Source organism: Cryptotermes secundus, unplaced genomic scaffold (genome assembly GCF_002891405.2).
Source record: "Cryptotermes secundus unplaced genomic scaffold, Csec_1.0 scaffold399, whole genome shotgun sequence".
Taxonomy (NCBI): Eukaryota; Metazoa; Arthropoda; class Insecta; order Blattodea; family Kalotermitidae; genus Cryptotermes; species Cryptotermes secundus.
The window spans coordinates 1,337,037-1,358,237 of NW_019727096.1; the positions used below are offsets into that span (position 1 = coordinate 1,337,037).

The 21,201-nt window shown below is 43.3% G+C and overlaps 1 protein-coding gene across 1 annotated transcript in view; it reads left to right on the plus strand.

The window, feature by feature from the left end:
- LOC111864389 (discoidin domain-containing receptor 2) overlaps window positions 1-21,201 on the plus strand; it is a gene marked incomplete in the record, with an annotated part of 500,235 nt that overhangs the window by 465,397 nt on the left and 13,637 nt on the right. Inside the window, 3 exon segments of the mRNA XM_033751417.1 lie at window positions 7,503-7,698; window positions 16,115-16,290; window positions 19,146-19,379. Coding sequence (XP_033607308.1) covers window positions 7,503-7,698; window positions 16,115-16,290; window positions 19,146-19,379 — 606 coding nt within the window.

Sequence of the window (21,201 nt, forward strand, 5' to 3'; positions counted from 1 at the left end):
GGGCCTTCCCATATAGGTTCCAGCTTATGCTTTCTTTGCTCCTTCTTTACTAGTATTAGGTCATTTAATTTTATATCTTTGGAAACCTCTTTACTTTGAGTCTTAACGTGTTGGTGCTCTTTGAACTTCATTAAATTCCTCCGAGCAATATGATGACTTTCTTGCAGCCTATGCCGTATTACCTTTACAATATCATCATAGTTATACAGTGGCTGAATCTTATGTTCTAGTTCCCCAGGTAAGTTGCATTTTCTCCCAAACAATAATTCATAGGGACTATACTGAGTTATAGAATGTGGCGTTGTATTGAACATAAAACACGCGAAATGTAGCCATTGATTCCAATTAGAAGGTTTGCTATCAACGTAACTCCTCAAATACGTTATCAGAGTTTTATGCGACCTCTCTAGTGCACCGTTACTCTCTGGATGGTAAGCCACAGTATTTAACTTCTCGATTCGAAATAACTTACAAATTTCTTTAAACGCTTCTGACATAAAATTACTGCCTTGATCTGTCAGAATAATGCCTGGAATTCCATATACTAAAAATACTCGATGCACTAATGCCTCACTAACTTCTTCTACTGTTTGATTAATTAAAGGTTCTGCTATCAAATACTTGCTCAAATTATCCTGGCACGTCAGAATGTACTTGTGCCCCTCTTCCGTGCATGGCAATGGTCCAACAATATCCAAGTGCAATTTTTTCCAAGGTTCTGCCTGGGTATCAGTAATTTGTAACTGACATCTATTTTCCTTACTATGTTTCATTTTCTGGCAAATTTCACAAGTTTTAATATAATTAGCGACGTCCTCTGCCATGTTTGACCATGATGTATACAATTTAATTCGATCTACAGTCCGATTAATGCCTTGATGTCCTCCTACTGGGTCCGAATGCATTTCTTTTATTATTCTGGCCTTTCTATCCGGTGTTAACTCTTCTGCTTCTATTGCCATAACTGGATACCTACTTAAACTGTCTGCGTTCGTATTCTGTTTTCCCGGCTTATACTTAATTTCGTAGTCAAATTCTTCTAACAAAAGTTTCCACCTTAAAAGTCTCGAACTGGGATCTTTCACACGAAATATCCATGTCAATCCTCTGTGATCTGTTAAAATCTGAAATTTCCTTCCTAGTAAATACGGCCTAAAGTGTTTGCAAGCCCATACTATGGCTAAACATTCTTTCTCAACGGTACTGTAATTTAGCTCAGCTGAATTCAGCGTTCTGCTTGCGTAAGCTATAGGCTTGTCTTTTCCTACTGCCCCTTGACTTAATACGGCTCCTAGTCCATAGCCGCTAGCGTCGGTCGTGAGAAGGAATGGTTGTTGAAAGTCCGGATACTGTAATATAGGAAATTCAACGAGTTTTGCTTTCAAAAGATCAAAACTCTCTTGCTCCTCTGAATTCCACTTCCATGGGGTTTCCTTCGTTAGTAATGTAGTCAACGGTTTAGCTATCGTGCTATAATGCGGGATAAATTTTCGATAGTAACCTGTCAGTCCTAAAAATGCTTTTACATCCTTTTGTTTCTCTGGTGCTGGGAATCGAACCACAGCCTCTATTTTCTTCGGATCTGGTTTTACACCTTCTTTTGAAATAACATGACCCAAATATGTCAGTTCTGGTCGAAGAAATTCGCACTTATCAGGTTCAATCTTAACATTAAATTTCCTAAATTGTTCAAAAACTTCTCTCAATTTAGCATGATGCTCTGGCAGTGTTTCGCCTAAAATTAATACATCATCTATGTAAACAAAACATCGATCTCCTATTGAGTCTCGAAGTATAGAATTCATCATTCTTTGAAATGTAGCTGGCGCAGCCTTCAATCCAAACGGCATACGCAAGTACTCGAAATGACCAGATGGAGTACTAAAAGCGGTCTTACACCTATCTTCTTTCTTTAAAGGTATCTGATGAAAACCAGAAGCACAATCTAAAGCACTGAAGTATCTTGCCCTTCCAACTTTATCTAAAATGTCCTGAATATTCGGCAACGGAAAAGTATCACCTATCGATACTTCATTCAATTTACGAAAATCCACGCAAATCCTCCATTTCCGTTTGCCTGTTGGATCTAATTTTTTCGGAACCACGATTAAAGGGAAATTCCATTCGCTCTGGCTAGGGACGATTATCTCATCTCGGATCATCTGCTGTATCTGTTCGTTGACCTCTCGCGTATGGGCCTCCGCTAATCTATAATTCTTTAAAGTTATTGCCCGTCCTTCAGGCACGCTCGGTGTAGGTATGCTGTGAGCGGTTGCACTAACTGCGGTTAACTTGTCACCGGGCAGTTTAAATATATCTACGTATTCCTTGCATATGGCCCTAATTGTTTCAGCTCCTTCCGTGATATGATCTAATCTCAACTTCTCATTTAATTTAACGATACGTTCGACATCGTCCACTGACTTGGAATTTTTACCTTCTAATTTGAATGTCGGCGGTTTTTCTAACCGTGGTAAAGGCAATTGTGTAATGGGGAATGACGTCATATTCACTATCAAACAAGAAAAATAACCCTCATGGCACATACCTAAACTAGTGCCACAATACACTCCTGGCAGCAACTCTTGTTTGTCTACCAACCTTATGCCCTTCTCTTTCGTAGGCACTTTAATTACACTTTCACTAAAGGGAGGTACTACTTTAGAACAAGTCATCATATAACCATTTTGGAGCAACCATTCTTGACCTAATATTAAATTTAAGTTTCTAGGTAAACGATCAACAATGTAAAACAACATTTCTTTACTGTCGTTAACTTGCAACATTATTCCTTTTCTAATGAGCATATCGCTTCCATTAATACCTCGTATGTTCACATTTATATCTCTATATTTCTCTTTGGGGATACTTTTCCTTAAACTACTTTCTCTTACTAGCGACACTTGTGCTCCAGTGTCAATTAGACCTGTGCCTATTTCATTTTGTAACTGGGGGCTTGTTACAAAAACCTCATATGGTCCTAACCCTCCCTCGGGTTCACTTATAAATTCCACCTCTAGCCTTCGCTGAGGCGCGGTCTCGCTGGACCCACTTATTTCATGCGCGCTATCCGGCGCACCCGCCAGTCCCCGCTGGCTAACGTGCCGTGCATTTCCGTCTCTGTGTTTATGCACCGACTTCGGAGCGTCCTCCCTCTTATTGAATGCGAGAGCGTCCCCTCGGCTTACATCCGCCTCCGGGTGCGGCATTACTTCGCCGTTCACCCCTGGTGCGGCATTCTTATGCCCGCCACCTTCACTTACTCTGCAGCCGTCCTTACTGCAGGTACACCTCGGCTGCTCAGGCTTCCCTGCTGCCAATTTCCCTGTTCTCTACATTTTGACTCCAAGTGTCCCTTCCTACCACACTTGCGGCACTCAACAAAACTCCTACACTCCCTCGCGAAGTGTCCCAATTTTTCGCACCTATAGCATTTCATAGTGGACGTTACATTTACTTCCCTTTTAATTGGCGGCAGTCGATAATTCTGTCTTTCTTGCTTCACATCTCGTTGATACCAAGGGGTCGTTGACCCTAAATTTGCCTTAAATTTCTGGGACTTTAATTCACATTCTTCCTGAATGGCTGTTTCAACCATCTGCGCTAGGGAGTCCTCTTCCCCTTTTGTCTTAACTATTACTTTAACCCTTTCGTCTTTCAGACCTGCTACAAAAATTCCTTTCAAAAATTCACCAATCAATTTCAATCCTCCCTCTACATAATGACCGTGCTCCCTTTCTTCCAAAGTGCGGAGCCTTTGCCTAACTTCCCTTCTAAGGTCCATAGCTACGGCGTCTAGCCTGGCGCCCCACTGTGCTACTGTTTCTGTAGGTCCCTGTCTGGAATTGAACAAAGTACCTGTATAATATTCTAACGTCCTCTTCACTAAATAGTTTTCTTCTAAAATCCCTTTAATCTGTGCCCAGGTATTCCTTTCTACTCTGGCCAACAACTTGTCTTTAGCATCACCCTGTATCTTAGCAGTGATGAATTTCAATAACAACTCACGTTTTCCTGGGTGAGTAACCGATATGGCAGCTTCCGCGCCCTCAATAAACTCACGTAACTGCTTTGGATTTCCCTCGAACGGTCTAGGTATCAACTTAATTGCCTGAGTAACTGAGATGTACGCCCCCTCATCGCCCCTTTCGGGATCCTCGTCTGCCATTTTTAAATTACCAAGGATCTGGACTAACCTTTACAAAGTAGTGGTAGAGCGGTGTTGAGCTACACAGTTCGGATCGACTCCTCTTGCCTCGGGTCGAAGTGTGACCGTCCTTGCGGCGAAGCCTGTAGCGGCGGCCGTGCCAACGACACAGATGTCGCGACAACGTCTACAGCCTCCCGCTGATCCACTCTTCTTGCCTTGGGTCAAGGAAGGTCGGGTGATCCTCTCGCGGTGTATTCTGCAACGGGCGTGGTGACAGCTTCCCTCGGGATATCGGGCTATCACTCGTATCCGGAGCCTCGCGACCGCCAACTTGGTCCTTCAGCTGGGAACCAGGTAACCCCCTGGCCGGTTTGGGTATCCTCTGGAGCGTTGTCTCCTCGAAGAAGGTCGACAGCTTCCCTCGGGATATCGGGCTATCTACCCCTCCAGCCTGGTACAACTTCAGGGTTAATATCAACGTACAAAGTGCTTAGTTCAAATCCCTTTCCGCTGCCACCATGTAACGTGTTTACCCGGCGCCGGTGGGGGTGGCAGATCCCGCCGCCGCCGCGTACTTGTTACTAAAAACTCTCACTAAGGCCACTGAGAGTCAGGGGTTCGTCTCGGTTCAGGAGCTGACGCTGAAGCCCGAGATTAAACATACCACACTCCACACGTTGATAATATTATTAACCAAGTTTATTGAAGAAATGAAACACAAGAAAGAAATACAGTAATTTTACATTTAGAAAGAAAGAATGAGACCCTCGCCTGAGGCGAGCTGCCTTGTGTCTGCCCTGCCTAGGGCTTTGTTCCCAAAGAACCACCACGTGCTACATTTTTTTTTTTTGGTGGCTATGCGGCCTCGTACGCATCCAGTGATAAGGCCGCATGCCGATCCGTCTAGCTCGAAATAACACCGTGTGTGGTCTCTTTAGGACTGTTTATATATAAAGTATTCTTAATTTTAGAAGTTACAATAATTGAGCGGGGGTCATATATGACAGCGCCAATCCCCTTGAGACCCACTACCAATATGTTTTTCCAACTGAACACTTGCTATTATAGTCCTTGTGTAACATCCTCTCTGACGAGAGGATGGATCTTTCGTTTACAATTGCTGCTGGTCCGCGCCAGCGCAGTCATTCTCGGGTCCGAGTCCCGCGGAACTCATGATCATATTTTGTCATTTCAGGATCGAGACTCCCCCAACTTGGAGGGCAATGTCCCCGTATTTATATCCCCCAGGAACAGGGTGGTCCAGTTATACCCCCCAGGCACTGGAATCCCTTTTCGTCGTCTCCTACTACTCGCAGGGCTACGGTGGAGGCATTCGAACCTGCCTCTAATCACAAAGAGCTGTTCCCTAACAACGGCTGTTGTACTCTTGCCTGTTTTACACATCTTGGCAGTGGGTCTACATGTCACATTGTTAAATACGGGAATTGCATTGTCAGTTATCATAAGTCAGAGAACATTGTATGAAACCGAAGGTACATGTTGTCAGTGTCCAGGTAAGCCTGTAGCGAATAGGCAATTCACTGGATATTTCAAACCTACCCCTCCATTTAGGTTTCCAGGCAAACATTCGAGAAAAATGACTTTCGAGTACAAGTGTCAAGAGAAAACTGATCGATGGAAAGAACTTCTATAAAGTTTCAACAATTATTAAATTTTGAATTAGGGGATTCTAATTTGTGCTCTGTCCACGGTCATGTCTCTCTTTGTCTTCCTTTTTGTTTTCCTAAACGAATAAAGAAATTTCTATAATTTAGTTTTGCATTCTAAAACAGATTTCTTTTAGTCAAATAACAAAGCCAGAAGCTTATTGTCTGTTTGTAAAGGAAGAAAAGCTCCTTTCCCCGTTTTCCAATGTTCGTAGATGCCTTTCCTATCTCAGTAGGGCTGCATGCAAGATGAGAATGTATCTGTACCATATCTCTTAAAAAAACGGAAATTAACGCTGTTCCCTTTGACTTTGTCTCAAGCTATAAAGGCTCAAGAAAGTATAGATTGTTAACAGTAAACCTATCCCTTTGAAGAATTAAAGACTAAGAAGATAAAAAAAAAAAAACAAATGTAAGAACGGCTACAGGAAACTAAGAGCTTATTGTGTAAAGTTAAACGTTTTATTACTCACTAACGCGATCGCCTCTCTTCTCTCTACGATGTCGTAAATGAATGACAGGAGTAAATTGTTTCTAAAAGGAAACAACGTTTTATTCATTTTATGAAATGAAATATGTCTGAAGAAAATCTGATGGGGAAACGAACACGATATCTACACTACAAAACAGAACGGATTGGCATGGCGGTAACACTTTGCACCCGTATTCGGGAGGTGCTCTCTTCGAACCTCGGCCGAGGCACCTTCTATATTGATTGAGATCTGTCTTGATTTTCCTCAGGCCTTCCAGGCAATTGCAGGTATAGTACCTCGATTAGTTCACGACCGTTTCCTTCCAGATCTTTACAAATTCATCGTTCAACAACCATCCTCTTTAAACAAAAAACTAATAAAATAGGACCGAGACACTTCTCTAAGACTGATGAGGAACTGAGGCTTGTCGTAGTTTTCTTCAGCCACTCCAACAGAATGCCTGTTTATTGCCTTGAAATAGGCCAATACCACTTCTTCCACATCTTTGCAAATCCATCATTCAGTAGCCATTCTATCATTTGATGCTAAATGCTATCAGCTAAGCTACTGACATCGTCATTATATAAATAAATACTTATTTTCATTATTTCAAGTCGATATAGCTACGTGATGAACAGTATGGGTTCGATTCCCGGCAAGGGGAAGATTTTTCTCTCCTCCATAGGATGCAGATCGACTCTGGGACCCACCCAGTTCCTCTCCAATGGATTCACGGGGCTGTTACCTGGGGATAAAGCGTCCGGGACAAGAAGCTCACCACTTTATCTTCATCTAGTTCCGAGGTCAAGAATAGTGGATTTATATCTCCACTCCCCCACATGTTTTCATGGCATAATGCTTCATTAAGCACAGGAACAATTTTACCTTGACCTGTATGATTTAGGCATTTGGCCTGTTCCGGCTTCTAAAATCTGCCGGTTAAATTTATGAAGCCCTCGACCTCTCCTCCCGTGAGGTATGCATTTCGAGGCACATTTTCGATTCACATCTTTCGTTCTACCGAGACTGAATAGGAGAGATTAAATAGACAGCCCGTTAATGATTGCAGTGTTGCAGATTTGAAACGAAGGCAGTTATGACCACAATTTTCCCAGCCATTTGTTTTCGTTTTCATTTGCTTTGTTTTGTTCTGTTTCGTCCTTTCTCCCGTTCACCCGTCCCGTCCCCCTGGCACATGCCCTCCGCGTGTAGGAACTGCAGATGCGAGTGAACGTGAATGCTAATGGCCACGTGTACGGTCAGGTATCGGTGGAGGACCCCGCTGATGTGGAGAAGAGCGCCCTCTATCACGAGCCCTACAACCTCAACATGTACAGCGCCCAGGGCGGCAAGGTCCAGCAAAGCAAGGAACTGCAGCAGCGCCATCACAGCAGCCCCGACTACACCGGTGAGTCCATTAATTTGTATAGCATTACTTAAAACTGTACAATGACTATTAGAATGCCACATATGTGTTATATAGAAACGTATTTGCAAACAGTTATTGTATAAAGGAGTTATATGTTATAAGTTGAGGACACGCGATAGCGTAGTTGGTTGAGGCACTATGCTACAGGCCGGAAGGTCGCGGGTTCAAGTCCCGATGAAGTCTTTGGATTTTTTCAGTTGACCTAATCCTTCCAGCCGCACTATGGCCCTGGGATCGACTCACCCTCCAACAGAAATGAGTACCAGGAATTAATTAAATAATTTTCTTGGGGAGTAAAGCGCGGCCAGCGTGTAAGGCTGACACCTTACCGCAATCTTTGAGCCGATTGTCTAGATAATGTGGGATCCTCAACGTTTCACAACCATATGGGCCTTCAGGGCCTGTTACAGGGATAGCTTCACGTTTTACTGTACTATGTTATAAGTTATGGGGGCTGTAGGGCGTGATATAATTTTCAGAGGTTATATAAATGTGTGAAAACTAGTGTCTTTGCCTCTCGTACTCATAATCTAATCACAGGATTGAAATAAACACGAAATGCAAATTTTAAAAGCCCTCCTGAATAAACATGTTTAATGAGAAAGACGACAACTGACGACAGAGAGACTTGAGGGCAGATTAATCTAGCGGCAGAATTAGTACTACCTGTTGAGAGCGAATGCAGCAAGATATCGACGGTCTATGTTACCATAATATCATGCAACGTCATTTCGATTTTTTGTTCACGGAGATGATATTTCGTAAATGGATTTGGGTTAAATCATTTTCCTTATCAGATTGAGGCCTTGTAAATTAATATGACATTTAAAATCTGCTACAACGATTTCAATATACTCTTGTATACAATATGCCGGAAGACGATGCCACATATCACGTATAATAATCCTACTTGAAGACATGATTAATGTAGACCGTTGGTTCTGTCACAGTTGACGGTTTTACTGTTCTTCCCTCACTGGTTTGACGTAACGGAATCTCACCAGATGCAGAAGTGCTCGGTCAGAATCTCGACCGGAACACCAGCTGTCGTGGCTTTCCTCAGTCCCGTTAATAAAATTTCATAAAGTACCTTGGTTAGGTCACGGCCGCTTCCTTCCAAATTATTTCCAGTTCATCATTCACTCGACCATAAATGGCCTAACTGCAAATAGCTTCATGAAATAACCCACAGAACTTACAAATTAATTTACTCATGAAACGCAACAGGGGGCACGCGGTAACATAGTGGCTTGCTTCACTATGCTACAAGCAGGAAGGATGTACAGTTCAGATATTTGGGAACAACGACAACAGATCGAAACCTGATTCAGGAGGACATTAAGAGGCGATTGAACTCGGGTAATGCTTGCTACCATTCATTCCAGAACATTTTGTCTTCTCGTCTCTTGTCCAAAAACATTAAAATTAGAATATACAAAACTATAATTTTGCCTGTAGTTCTGTATGGGTGTCAGACTTGGTCTCTGACATTAAGGGAGGAACATAGACTGAGGGTGTTTGAGAACGGAGAATATTTGGACCAAAGAGAGATGAAGTCACAGGAGGTTGGAGAAAACTGCATAATGAGGAGCTTCATAACTTGTACTCTTCTCCAAGTATAATTAGAATGATCAAGTCAAGGAGGATGAGGTGGGCAGGTCATGTAGCACGAATGGGGGAGACGAGGAATGCGTATAGGATACTGGTGGGAAAGCCAGAAGGAAAGAGACCACAGGAAGACCAAGGCGTAGGTGAGTGGACATTATTAAAATGGATCTTAGAGAGATAGGATGGGATGGTATGGATTGGATAGATCTGGCTCAGGATAGGGACCAGTGGAGGGCTCTTGTGAACACGGTGATGAACCTTCGGGTTCCATAAAATGCTGGGAAATTCTTGAGTAGCTACAGAATTGGCGGCTCCTCAAGAAGGGCTCAGCTCCATGAGTAAGTAAGTAAGTAAATACAAGCAGGAAGGACGAGGGTTCGAGTCCCTGTGTGGTGGAATTTATCAGTTAGCCTAATCCTTCCAGTCTCACTATGACCCTGGGGTCGACTCAGCCTCTAAGAGAAATGAGTACCAGGAATCTTCTTGGGGCTAAAGCGCGGCCGGCGCGTAAGACTGAAAACCTTACCGCCATCTTTAAACCGACTGGCTAGAAAATGCGGAAGCATGGGGCACTCACACCCCTATGGGCCTTCACGGCCTATTACAGAGATAGCTTTAGTTACCTTTAACACAGCATATTATCCGGAGGTGGGGTCCACTCAGCCTCGTGATGATAACTGAGGAGCTATTTCAAGGAAATAGCGGCTCCGGTCTAGAAAACCGAAATTGAACGGCCGTGGGGATTCGTTGCGCTGACCACGCGACACCCTCTATCCGCTAAAGTTGGCACTAAACTTCGCCAACAAGCGGCGGTCGCTCGGTCCGTATAGTTCGATTGCGAACTAAAATCACGGAGTTTGCTTTTTATTATCCGGAGGTATAGTGCAGGTCCTACTGTTGATCAGCTTCTATCATACATTCTATTATTCTATTGTATTTACGTTCGAAAATATCCTAAGAGTTAAAAGTTCGTCAGGTCGTTCATTAAACCCATTTTTATACTTTTCTTGTAACCTGGTACAAAAGCAGCAAATGTTAAATTTGAAAATGAATTTAAAAGCAGCTGTTGACACAGTCTTTTATTATTGCTCCTGCTTCTGCCAGAGTTCTTGCACAGTCACTCGGAATTATAGATAGTTTTGAACGCTATTTCTTTTGATGGCGTCATCAAACAACTTGAGTATAATTTTAGATGAGTGAAGTAGACAAGTTCTTTATCTTTATGACTCAGGATCATTTACGTTGGAAATTAAAGGCGATTAAAAATAAAAAGCAGTAGGCTACACCAATACCCTGAAGCAACCCCAGTTTCACGGCCAGAACCCGTAACAGTTCATTTACGTGAGTGTTTTTCCTTCACGTTTAATCCGCTTTGCCGCATACCGCCATCTTTAATGACTTCCTGCGTACATATCTGATTTTCATATAGTTTTCTATACACAGAACACAATTTTCTTAAAGAATTTATCTTTATTTATTATTTATAGAAAGCGTTTTGCTCTCTTTAACCCGAAACGGAGTAACGAAGTATGAAACATTTCACGGTGCGCACACCTATGGCAGCGCAGCAACGAAATACGACAATCGGAAATTTAGTTAGCGTCTGTGATTCTTGGACATATTCCAAGTTTGTGTGTTAGAACTCTTGATGTTTAGGAATCTGGAAGTATTCCAGTGCTGCTACTTGAGGTGAAACTTGGCTCCCAGGAACTTGAACCCGCATTCTGTAACGGTAATAATATCCTTTCGAATGTTTTGTTTAACGTAGGTCTGTATACATTGATTTAGGTATTGAAAATGATATCACACACAAGCACGGAAACACACACACACATTTCTTGCAGCTGTTACGAACGCAATCCTTAATAACATACAAATATTGATGTGACTGAAGGAAAACATAAATGGCTTTGAAATTTGAAACTAAAACTGTATGTATTCCTTGTGGGTTATATTACTACGCTAACAGTATCTGGATTGTATAACGTTTAATGGTAGGGTAATAGATGAATTGCCGGTCACGGTAGCCGAGCGGTCTAAGGCATGCACTGTCTTCTCTCGCTCGGAAGCCGAGATCGTGGGTTCGAATCCCACTCAGGGCATGGATGTTTAGTTTGTTTGTGTGCGTTTCTCTGTGTTTGTCTACATGTAGAGGCCTTGCGACGAGCTGATCACTCGCCCAAGGAGACCTACCGTATGTGTAAGATCTAGAAAAACCGAAGTGAACGGAGTTCATGGAGGTAGGCCTAGGCCCACTGGGGCTGTAGTACCAAGGGGGAAAAAATAGATGAATTATGGTCTTGACAGGATTAGGAAGGAAGCAGTAATGGTTTAATCGAGATACTCCCCAAATATTTACCTCGAGAAACTGAAGAAAATAACAAGTACACAATTCTTCCAGCGGCCCTGGGATCGACTCAGTCTCTAACAGAAATGAATACCAGGAATCTTCATGGGGGTAAAGGATGACCAACGCGTAAAGCTGACAATCTCAGTATCATCTGTGAGCCGATTGGCTAGAAAATGAGTGAGCTTCGACATCTCACAACCCTATGCGCCTCCACGGCCAGTTACAAGGATTGCTTTACCTTATTACCTTTATGAATTTAGTTTCAGAAAACAGGGTTTCGGAATCGGATATTTCCGTCATCAGACGAATGAGAAGAGAGAGCCCTACTTCGCTGGACCGGTTAGAGAGAATTCCTCTCTAATTTCTGATAGGGTCAAATGAGTCAGACTCTGTTCTCTGTTATAAAAGGCGATGGAACAACCAATTTCTGAAACGTTTTGTTTGAAGAAAACACAAAACGATGAACTGTATCCAAAATAATATTCATATTTTTTGTAACCCACCATACTCAGAAACATTTACACTTAATTTGGCATTTGGAGTTTATTTAAATTAAATTGTGCTTTTAAACAGAATTGTTGTAAAACTGTTTACCTCGTATTTCTGAATTGGCTGCATGTATTTATTAATTTTACCGAAGTACTAGTACTAGCACTAGTTTATAAATTTGGCCGCGCCATAGCTCAAGCGGTTAGTCGCTGGCTTTCCACCACGACGGCCCGGGTTCGATCCCGGGGTCTGCGCAAGTGGGATTTGTGGTGGACAAAGTGGCGCTGGTTCAGGTTTCCTGCGAGTACTTCGGTTTCCCCTGCCAATTCGCATTCCACCACTTGCTCCACAATCACCCTCACCTCTCATCTGGGGCTGGTGCAATAGGCTAGAAGTGGCCGCAGTACAAGGGACTTAGTCCCACCCCACTAGCAATAAATAAATTTTATAATTTAATTTATACGTGTTTTTGTTTTACATCCTGCTCAGAAAGAGCCTGTGTAACAACTCAGGTGTTAACTTACACGAATCTCAAGTGTCCGTTAGTTTCGTTGTGTACTCTACGCATGCTAACAGTACAATCCTGGATTCAGGAATTTTTATTAAATATGATATTTATGGCCACTTTGATGTGAGGTTTTTAAAATCAGGAAGATTTCTGAAAATTTCCTTTTGATTGATAGCACTGTGAAATTGTTTCAGAAGCTAAGAGATTGTTTAGGACTGGAAAGCGTAGGCAGATATAGGAGTAGATGTGTCAGTTGTCCATATGACATAGCGTCCAGTCACAAATCACTGGTTGTTTAATTTGAGGTGTTTATTCAGGCAATTATCTGGAGAAACTGTTTAAAAACACAATAGCCTGTCAGGATGGCTGGCTTCTGGACCGAGATTTGAAGCCAGACTTCCAGTATATAAAGTAATTCTGCTCACTCGACTGCAGTGCGCGACTGTGGAACAGAATTAAAAAATTCTCAGTTCGTAAAGTGATAAAGCCTTGAACGTTCTCGAACATTCCCGCTATGATGAAATTTTTCAGTGCATTTTACGTCCCGCCCGTATATTTCGATAATTTTAATCAGATCAGTATTGAAACCTGTGAACTGTTTGTGGGGTAAATACATCTCTCGTCCGGTATCACCGTTCATTGATAAGGTTTGCTTTATGCTTTGCTGTGTGGATGGGAGAAAACGGTATACCCGGCGTGCAACGCGAGGAGCGGAAGTGAAGGAGGATTTCTCTTGCTGTGCGAGATAAGCCTCGCACGGTGAGAGAAGATACTGTTTACTTTCTTGCAACACGTTTTCTCCTTCCATTAGAAAAGGGATGTATTCCTATCGTACACACTGCTCCATGAATCTGTACGGGTAACATCTAAAATGGCTCTTAAATGAGCTCGGCTAGCCTTCCTAACTTGAGGTTATCATTGCCGTAGAATGCTTTAAGTTTCCAGGAAAATTGTTGTTTAATGATGTGAACACGCGTGATCCTATTATCTGGAGTGTCTAACCCGCGGTGCAACTTTACAGTTGTGGAGTTTATGGACTACTTCCGTCTGGTTATGTGGCAGTGTGATAAATGCTTAAATTCTGCGTTTCCGCTCATGTACCTAAAGTTAGGTAAAGCAACTCTGTATAAGTAGCAACATTATGTAAAATTGGATGTTTTTCGCTATCTATAATAAGTTATAATTTAATAGCAAAGTCGTTCTCAACGGATATTTAAAATGGAAGTACCACAAACGTTAATACAACACATGCTTACAGATTTACCGTGGGTTCACTTCCCTGCGTATTATTCATCTTCGTATTTTTGTGGACCGTTTTATGACGCTGTTAGTGTCGAGTTTTAGGGTGACTGATGAATTACGAATTTGAAAGGATTTTGAATGCAGTCGTGGCGTGAACGACGTATTATCCCATCATTTCCCAGGAGAGAATGAGGAAAATCAGATAAGTTCCAGTCAAGAGAGCCGGTGTCCTGACCGGTATTTGGTATCACCTTTGTGGCACCTGCACGCCGATGTGTTCGTTGCATGGCAACCGTTTAATGCCTCAGGTGATAACTGTACGGCGCTGAGGCGGCAAGTAATAAGTAACGGTCAAAGGTGACATGGTCCTAGGGTCCCTTGGGATTATTGGAATAATAAATAAACAGTTTTTTTACTTACGTTTTAATTTCAGTTTATATTAATAGAACCTAGGATGAATTACAGGCGCCTTGGCTAGTTGAGGCCCCACATGCAGACACACAAATTGCAGTCATACAAATAAAACACCAAGGTCTAGAATGCGGAAACGTTACCTCCTTGCCCTCCATATCTTGAAGTCATGTCCTCAGGAAAGGAGAAAGTTGCACGTCACAAATTTCGAAGGACATGAAATAGTTTAGAAATAAGGTATTAACCGACAAGGCTTCTTGTAATTATTTAAAATGCTTATATTTCATTAAATACATAAATGTATGGTAGGAAGTCTGTTACATTAAATGTTGACACCCCAACGGGCTATTCTCATTGAATTTGTTTTGGCCTTTGTCAGTCATTCTAATTGTTTTCAAAAACACTTCGCTTCGGTAGTTGACACTATGTCCGTCTCCAGTGAGGGGAGCCTACTCTTGTTGGGCCCCAATTTTCTTTTTAATTGCCATAGTGAGGGTGGAGTCCTGTTGGGTCCACTCGGCACATCGGCCACTGATTGGCCTATTGTACCTGCCCCTGGTGATTATGATGATGGAGAATCTGGTGGAATGAAGATTGGCAGGGAAACCGAAGTACTCGGGGAAAACCTGCCCCGGCGCCACTTTGTCTACCACAAATCCTGCTTGACAAGACCCGGGATCGAACCCGGACCGCCGCGGTGGGAAGCCAGCGACTAACCGCTTGAGCTATGGCGCGGCCTGTTGGGTCCCAAGGTACAGCTACTTCAAACCATGGTCCATACACCAAGGGTCTATAGTAGGTCCTTCGGTGGAGTTACTCTTAAACCATAGCTTTACGGCACGTAAAAGAACCTCATATCTCCAAAGGAGGTCACTGAGCCAAATTACGGACGTTTCCCGCCCAACAGCAGTCTCTAATACCTCTGGTAGATAGGGGAAGCATTATAGATACCTCTCAGCTAGTAGAGCCGGTGTCGCTGGCTGGGCGGGACTGATGGTAAGCACCAGTACCGGTAGGATATAGAGACTGGTAGAAATCATAGAAGGAAGCACAATGGACCAATACAGGTCTAAGTGCATGGGGAAACCCACCGTCTCCAATAACTAACTAACTAACCTTAAACCACGATCACTGGACCAAGGACCCACACTATTTGGTCCCTATTCTCGAACCATAATTCTAAAACCATGGTTTCAGCGTAGCTATACCTAAGGACCCAACACAAAGGGGGTTTCTTCACCTGATAAAGGACATGAAATCAGTTGCGGAAATGTAGTTGTTTTGAGAAACAGGATGGACGAAGCCAACAGAATAGTCTTAAGCAATATATCACACCATTTTCAAAATAAAAAGACCCGTAAAACATAATTGACAGTACGTTCTCTTTGAGGGGATATAGATGCCGTCAAATTGTTGGCCTTGTTTTAGACAGAACCGTACTGAACAAAATGCGCAGTGGATTCGGTCGAATCCACTGACAAAAGGATCGTTGCAGCATAAACCACTGCCCCGCTACATCTTGCTGTAGTTGTGACGCAGAGCCCAGAGGCCGCGTCTGAGAAAACGGTCTGTACATTAGCTTTAGTGAGATAAAAATAGGTATACTCAAACTACTGAGTAGAAGGAGATGACGCGTTCTGCGCAAGAAGCCTGGGTCTGGAATGGGCCGGATTAGAAGCAGGATTACGTAGTAGGTCTAGCAAGCACGTGCGAGACACAAGAAGGCTTTGTCACTCTGGCGATGTTAATCCCCGGTTCTACTACTTTATAAACCGTTTTGTTTGCAGATGTTCCCGATATCGTGTCTCAAGAATATGCGGTGCCCCACCTCAGCAACGACGGAACGCCACCACCTCCAGCGACACCAGCTAGAGCACTACCCCCACTGCACGATTTCTTCCCCAAACCACCACCAGTTCCGCCTCCTCCAGAGAAATATTACGCCGCTACAGAAATATGTAAGGTAAGAAGCCCGGGTAATAACGCATAAAGGAGCCGGGCTAGTGCAATCGGTATAACGGCTGGCTACGGGTTGGACGACAGAGGTTCGAGTCCCTGTAGATCGAAGAACTTTCTCTCCTCCACGTCGTCCAGACCAGCTCTGGGGCCCACACAGCCTCGTATCCAATGGGTACTGGTGGCTCCTTTCCTGGGGGTGAAGCTGACCACTCACTTGCAGCTAGGTCAGGAAAACGTGGATCTGTACATACACTCCCGCATACGTCTTCATGGCGTAGTGGTTAATTTGTTATGCACAGGATAACCGTGCCTTACCATCACATAAACTGTAAATACTATCCTGGTACAAGAACAGAACATAACGGCTGGTTAGCAGGAGGGCACCTGAAATACAGGATGGGCCAGACTCAATTAGGCAGTTTTTGATTAGATGTTAATTTTATTGATAAATGTTAACAATTGCAATGGTTACAAAAATGGAATCGCACACACACAAGTCATCGATTTTGAAGATGCTGGTCAACCTGGGCACCACCTAAGTCAACACAGGCTTGCAGACGCAAAGGAACATTTTCACACGCCTTTCTACACATATTCACCGGAACTTTATTGAACTCCTGAACAATCACCTCACGCAGATGTTTCACACTGTCAATGGGATTAGCTCACACCTTGTCTTTGAGTTAACCTCAAAGGAAAAAGTCTGGTGGGGTGATGTCGCGTGATTGGGATGGCAAACCCAGCTTTGAGGAAAAACTTGATTCAAGAACGCCCGAACAATATTGGCGAAGTGTGGTGGGGCCCCATCTTGCTGCCACTACAGTTCATCAAAGTTCTCTCTCCTCCGAAGTTCTGGGATGACACTTTCCCTCAGCAACTTTAGGTAGGTTTCCCCCGTGACGCAACCTTCAACGAAGAACGGGCCAACGCCCCACACCATCACTCCCGGGGACGGGAAATCGTATTCAATGGTGGCACTGGTGTTCTCTGGCCGCCAAAACACGCAGTTGTGTCTGTTGACCGATCCTGATGTGTGAAATTTGGCCTCATCAGTCCAGACAATATTCCGGATAAGGTCAGGGTTCTCCTGAAACTTGGTCAGCATCAACATGGCGAACTCAAGTCGCCTGTCGAAATCGTCCTCGTTAAGAACTCGAATAAGCCGTGGATGGTATGGCGTCAGCTTCATGTCACTCAAAACTCTCCGCAAACTTGTCCTCGAAATGTCCAGTAGGGCCGACAAACGGCGGGTAGACTTTGATTTCTGAGGAGATGATGCCAGTTCCGCAGCAACACGTGCTTGTGTGTCAGCAGTTCGGACAGTTCTCGGCTGACCAGGATGCTTGGGATTCAAAGCACTGGCAGTTTCATCAAACTGCTTGTTTATTCGGACGATTGTGTCCCTGTGGACTGCTGGCGGTCCAAACTCTTCCAACATCCTGCGCTGGACTTCTGATACATTGTTAGTAACTGAGAAAAGGCGCACACATTTTACACGCTGCTCGATAGACAACCGTCTACCGGCCATGACGTTTCCTCGATGCCCACTAAGTAGGCCGAGTATTAACCTCGTTCACAGCATACCGTATGATGCTGCCATCTATCGACAACAAAAGGTACTTTCCCATTATCCCGTGTGTTGTTGGATTGGTTAGTTATTAATGATCAAAAACTGCCTAATTGAGTCTGGCCCACCCTGTAGTTACTGGGTAATAAGAAAGAGATGTGAATAGTGACCTTCCGCTAGCACAGAAACTGTTTAGAGTGGCTGAGTGCCACGAAAGAAATTGTCAGTAGTTAGTGGTTGCTGGCACCTGGGGAGCTGGGATAGCTCAGTCAGTATATCGACTATGGGTGAGAGAGCCTGGGTTCGATTCCTGGCAAACGAAAAAGATTTTTCTCTCCTCCACAACGTCCAGACCGGTTCTGGGGCCCACCCAGCCTCCAAGCCGATGGGTATTAGGGGCTCTTTCCCGAGAGTTAAAGGGGTTGGGGTGTGAAGCTACCCACTTGCCTCCATCCAGTGCCGAAGTCAAGAAAGGTGGAGCTATACCTCCAGTCCCTCATATGTCTTCATGGCCTAGTCCTTAACCAATTAAGCATAGGGACAGTGTTACCTTTACGTTTCAAATGGATACTAGCATAAAACCTGCAACCAGTTATCAGGAAAAGATGTTTAGTTAGTGGCCTGATACTGGAACATAAACTCGTATACGGGACAGGCACCAGTAGAGACTGCAAATGGCTGACATATTAACCCAACACTTTTATCGGTAGCAGTACTTTCCTGAATATGACTCATTCGGTGTTGTGTTTAAATTTCCTACTTATCAGTACATGCTGGTTCATCCCATCAAACAAAAAACAAACACACACTGTGATTTTAGTCCACAAGCCAACTATACCGAACAAGCGATAGATCTGGCTGCAGATCCAGATGTCCAGGTTCGATTCCCGGCGCTACCAGATTTTGTGAGAAGTAGTGGGTCTGGAACGGGGTGCACTCAGCCTCGTGAGGATAACTGAGGAGCTATTTCAAGGAAATAGCGGCTCCGGTCTAGAAAATCGAAATTAACGGCCGTGGGGATGCGTTGCGCTGACCACGCGACGCCCCCTCTCCGCTAAAGTTGGATCACCCCATCAGAATTTATTATTTGGAACTCATGAACCAGTTTTGTGTTTCAGTTCATTTTGGGGTAGCTGGGGTATTTTGAAAGTTCTGATATCCTCCATGTTGCAAGAAGTTGTGACTTCGAGGGTAGTATGAACATATACGTCACCATACAATACAAGTTATTAGAAGTTCTAAAATTTTCAAACCAGCTTATCCAGTAATGAGTCACTGATGGTCGGTTTCAGGCTGCACCACAACCACCACCACCTCCACCCTTATCTCCTCCCCCCTTGATGGTCCCACAGTTGACAAACGCTCGAGGGACAAGTGGGTCCTCCATATATGGTGCCCCCGGCAGTCCTGAAGTCCTGACGACAGCGACTGATGAAGAGGAGGAAGATGAAACTATGCCATTGTGCCAGTTCCCTAGGGAACAACTGCGGGTGTTGGACAAACTGGGACATGGACAATTTGGAGAGGTAAGTCACGGGAAATATTTTCTTGAAACAGATCGTTGTAATGATTGATGTGTAAGCAGCCACTGAATTCAGTTTGTAGTGTCAGTGATATAATCTTCAGCGTCAGAATGTTACGGCAATAGAGTTCAAACAAGCGGCGTGAATACGAAATGCACAACACTTATTTCATTTTAATTTGTTGTCCGTGGGTGGCAGATGCATTTCACGTTCGTGTTATAGTCCCCTCTCCTCCACACTCACGCGTGCTTCTCCTTGCGGCAGAATATCAGTCGTTGCATAGGATAATGGTCTTTGTGACGCGTGTGTTCCAGAGTTTTGGTTCTAATGTTCTTGGGTTGGTATTCCAAATTATGAAGCTGGTATATAATGAAACTGTGTGTGTATGTGTGTGTAAAATAATCGAACCCAAGAACATCACGTGCAACTAATATAATACCTGTTCAAAATGAAACAGGAAATGACTTAACTTGTTATATAAAATAGATCTTGTTATCTGATCATGGACTTTTAGTGAATATGTAGATTTAGTTTCTCAGAAAAGGAAAAAAAATCTGTTGTATCCTCATTCCATTTTCTTTCGTTATTTTATCCCTTTTTACGTTTAACTCCTTAACCTTCTCCTCCCATGTTCATTTCTCACCAATTTAACTTGTGAATCTTATTGGCATTCCCCTCACCCTCCTTTCGCCCTCTCCTGTACATTAGTTGTGTAGTTTAGGTTAATATTGCTCATAGCCTTATTTAATTATATAGATTGTTTAAGTATGTATAAATATATGTAAGATTTGAGGTTTTTCACGGCGGTGACTATGAAGAAAGCAGTCTTCTGAGTTGTGGCGCCGTGTAGATATTGTGTTAACCGACGTTTCGGAGGAACGTATCGCCTCCTTCTTTAGAGTAGACGACAAGAAGAAATCCGCGAGCGACCCAGCGTGAGGAGGTGCAACAGACTGAGTCCAGTCAAGTAAACCCAGCTGTATAAGAACAGGAAGAGAAGGGAAAGGGGCTACATGGTGAATCGGAAGAGAGGGGAGGGGAAGGGTCTGGGGAAGTACCAAGCCAGCAGGTGGCAGGCCAGAGCAGGTATAGAGTATGTGTCGGGGGGCGGAGAGAAGGCAAGGTTAAATGGATGTCATTAACCCTGAAAATTCTTGTCTTCTACCCTGATGATGGAGGCGATATATTCCTCCGAAACGTCAGTTAACACGATATCTACACGGCGCCACATCCCAGAAGACTGCTTTCTTCTTTATATATAAATATGTTTTCCAGTACTCCGTTAAGGCCATTTTTAAATACTACTGTCTATCGGACACTGTCTATGTTCTGTGTGATTTGAATGTACAGTATAAGACAAAGAGTCTTTTTTTGAGATCTGCGTCCTCTGTAAGCTCAAGCAAACATACATGAAGTTACTTTTATGTAAAATATTAAATTATAAAAAGGCATTTAGTATTTTTCTTTCTCTGTTTTTCCTATTCTCCTTGTTTCTTTGTCTCTTTCTTTCCTCTCTTCATATTTGTTTGATGTTATAATTATTTTTACAGCCAAAGATTGTTCACAGTTTGCTTTCTTTTTGTTTTTAAGTAGATGACAGTTGAGAAATCATTTTCCTTGAATATGAGCATTGTCAGTAGGTCTGTGTTCTGTGCGAACGAGAGGAAGAGCAATAGAGTTCAATCTATGTCACAGGAATCTCTTTAAGCAAACTTTTTTTTTATCATTGTGTCATTTCCACACTTCTCCTCAAGAAAATGATTGAACTACATATGTTGGCTCTGTCTTATTGAAAACACAAATTTTGTACTCTGAGTGAATGTCT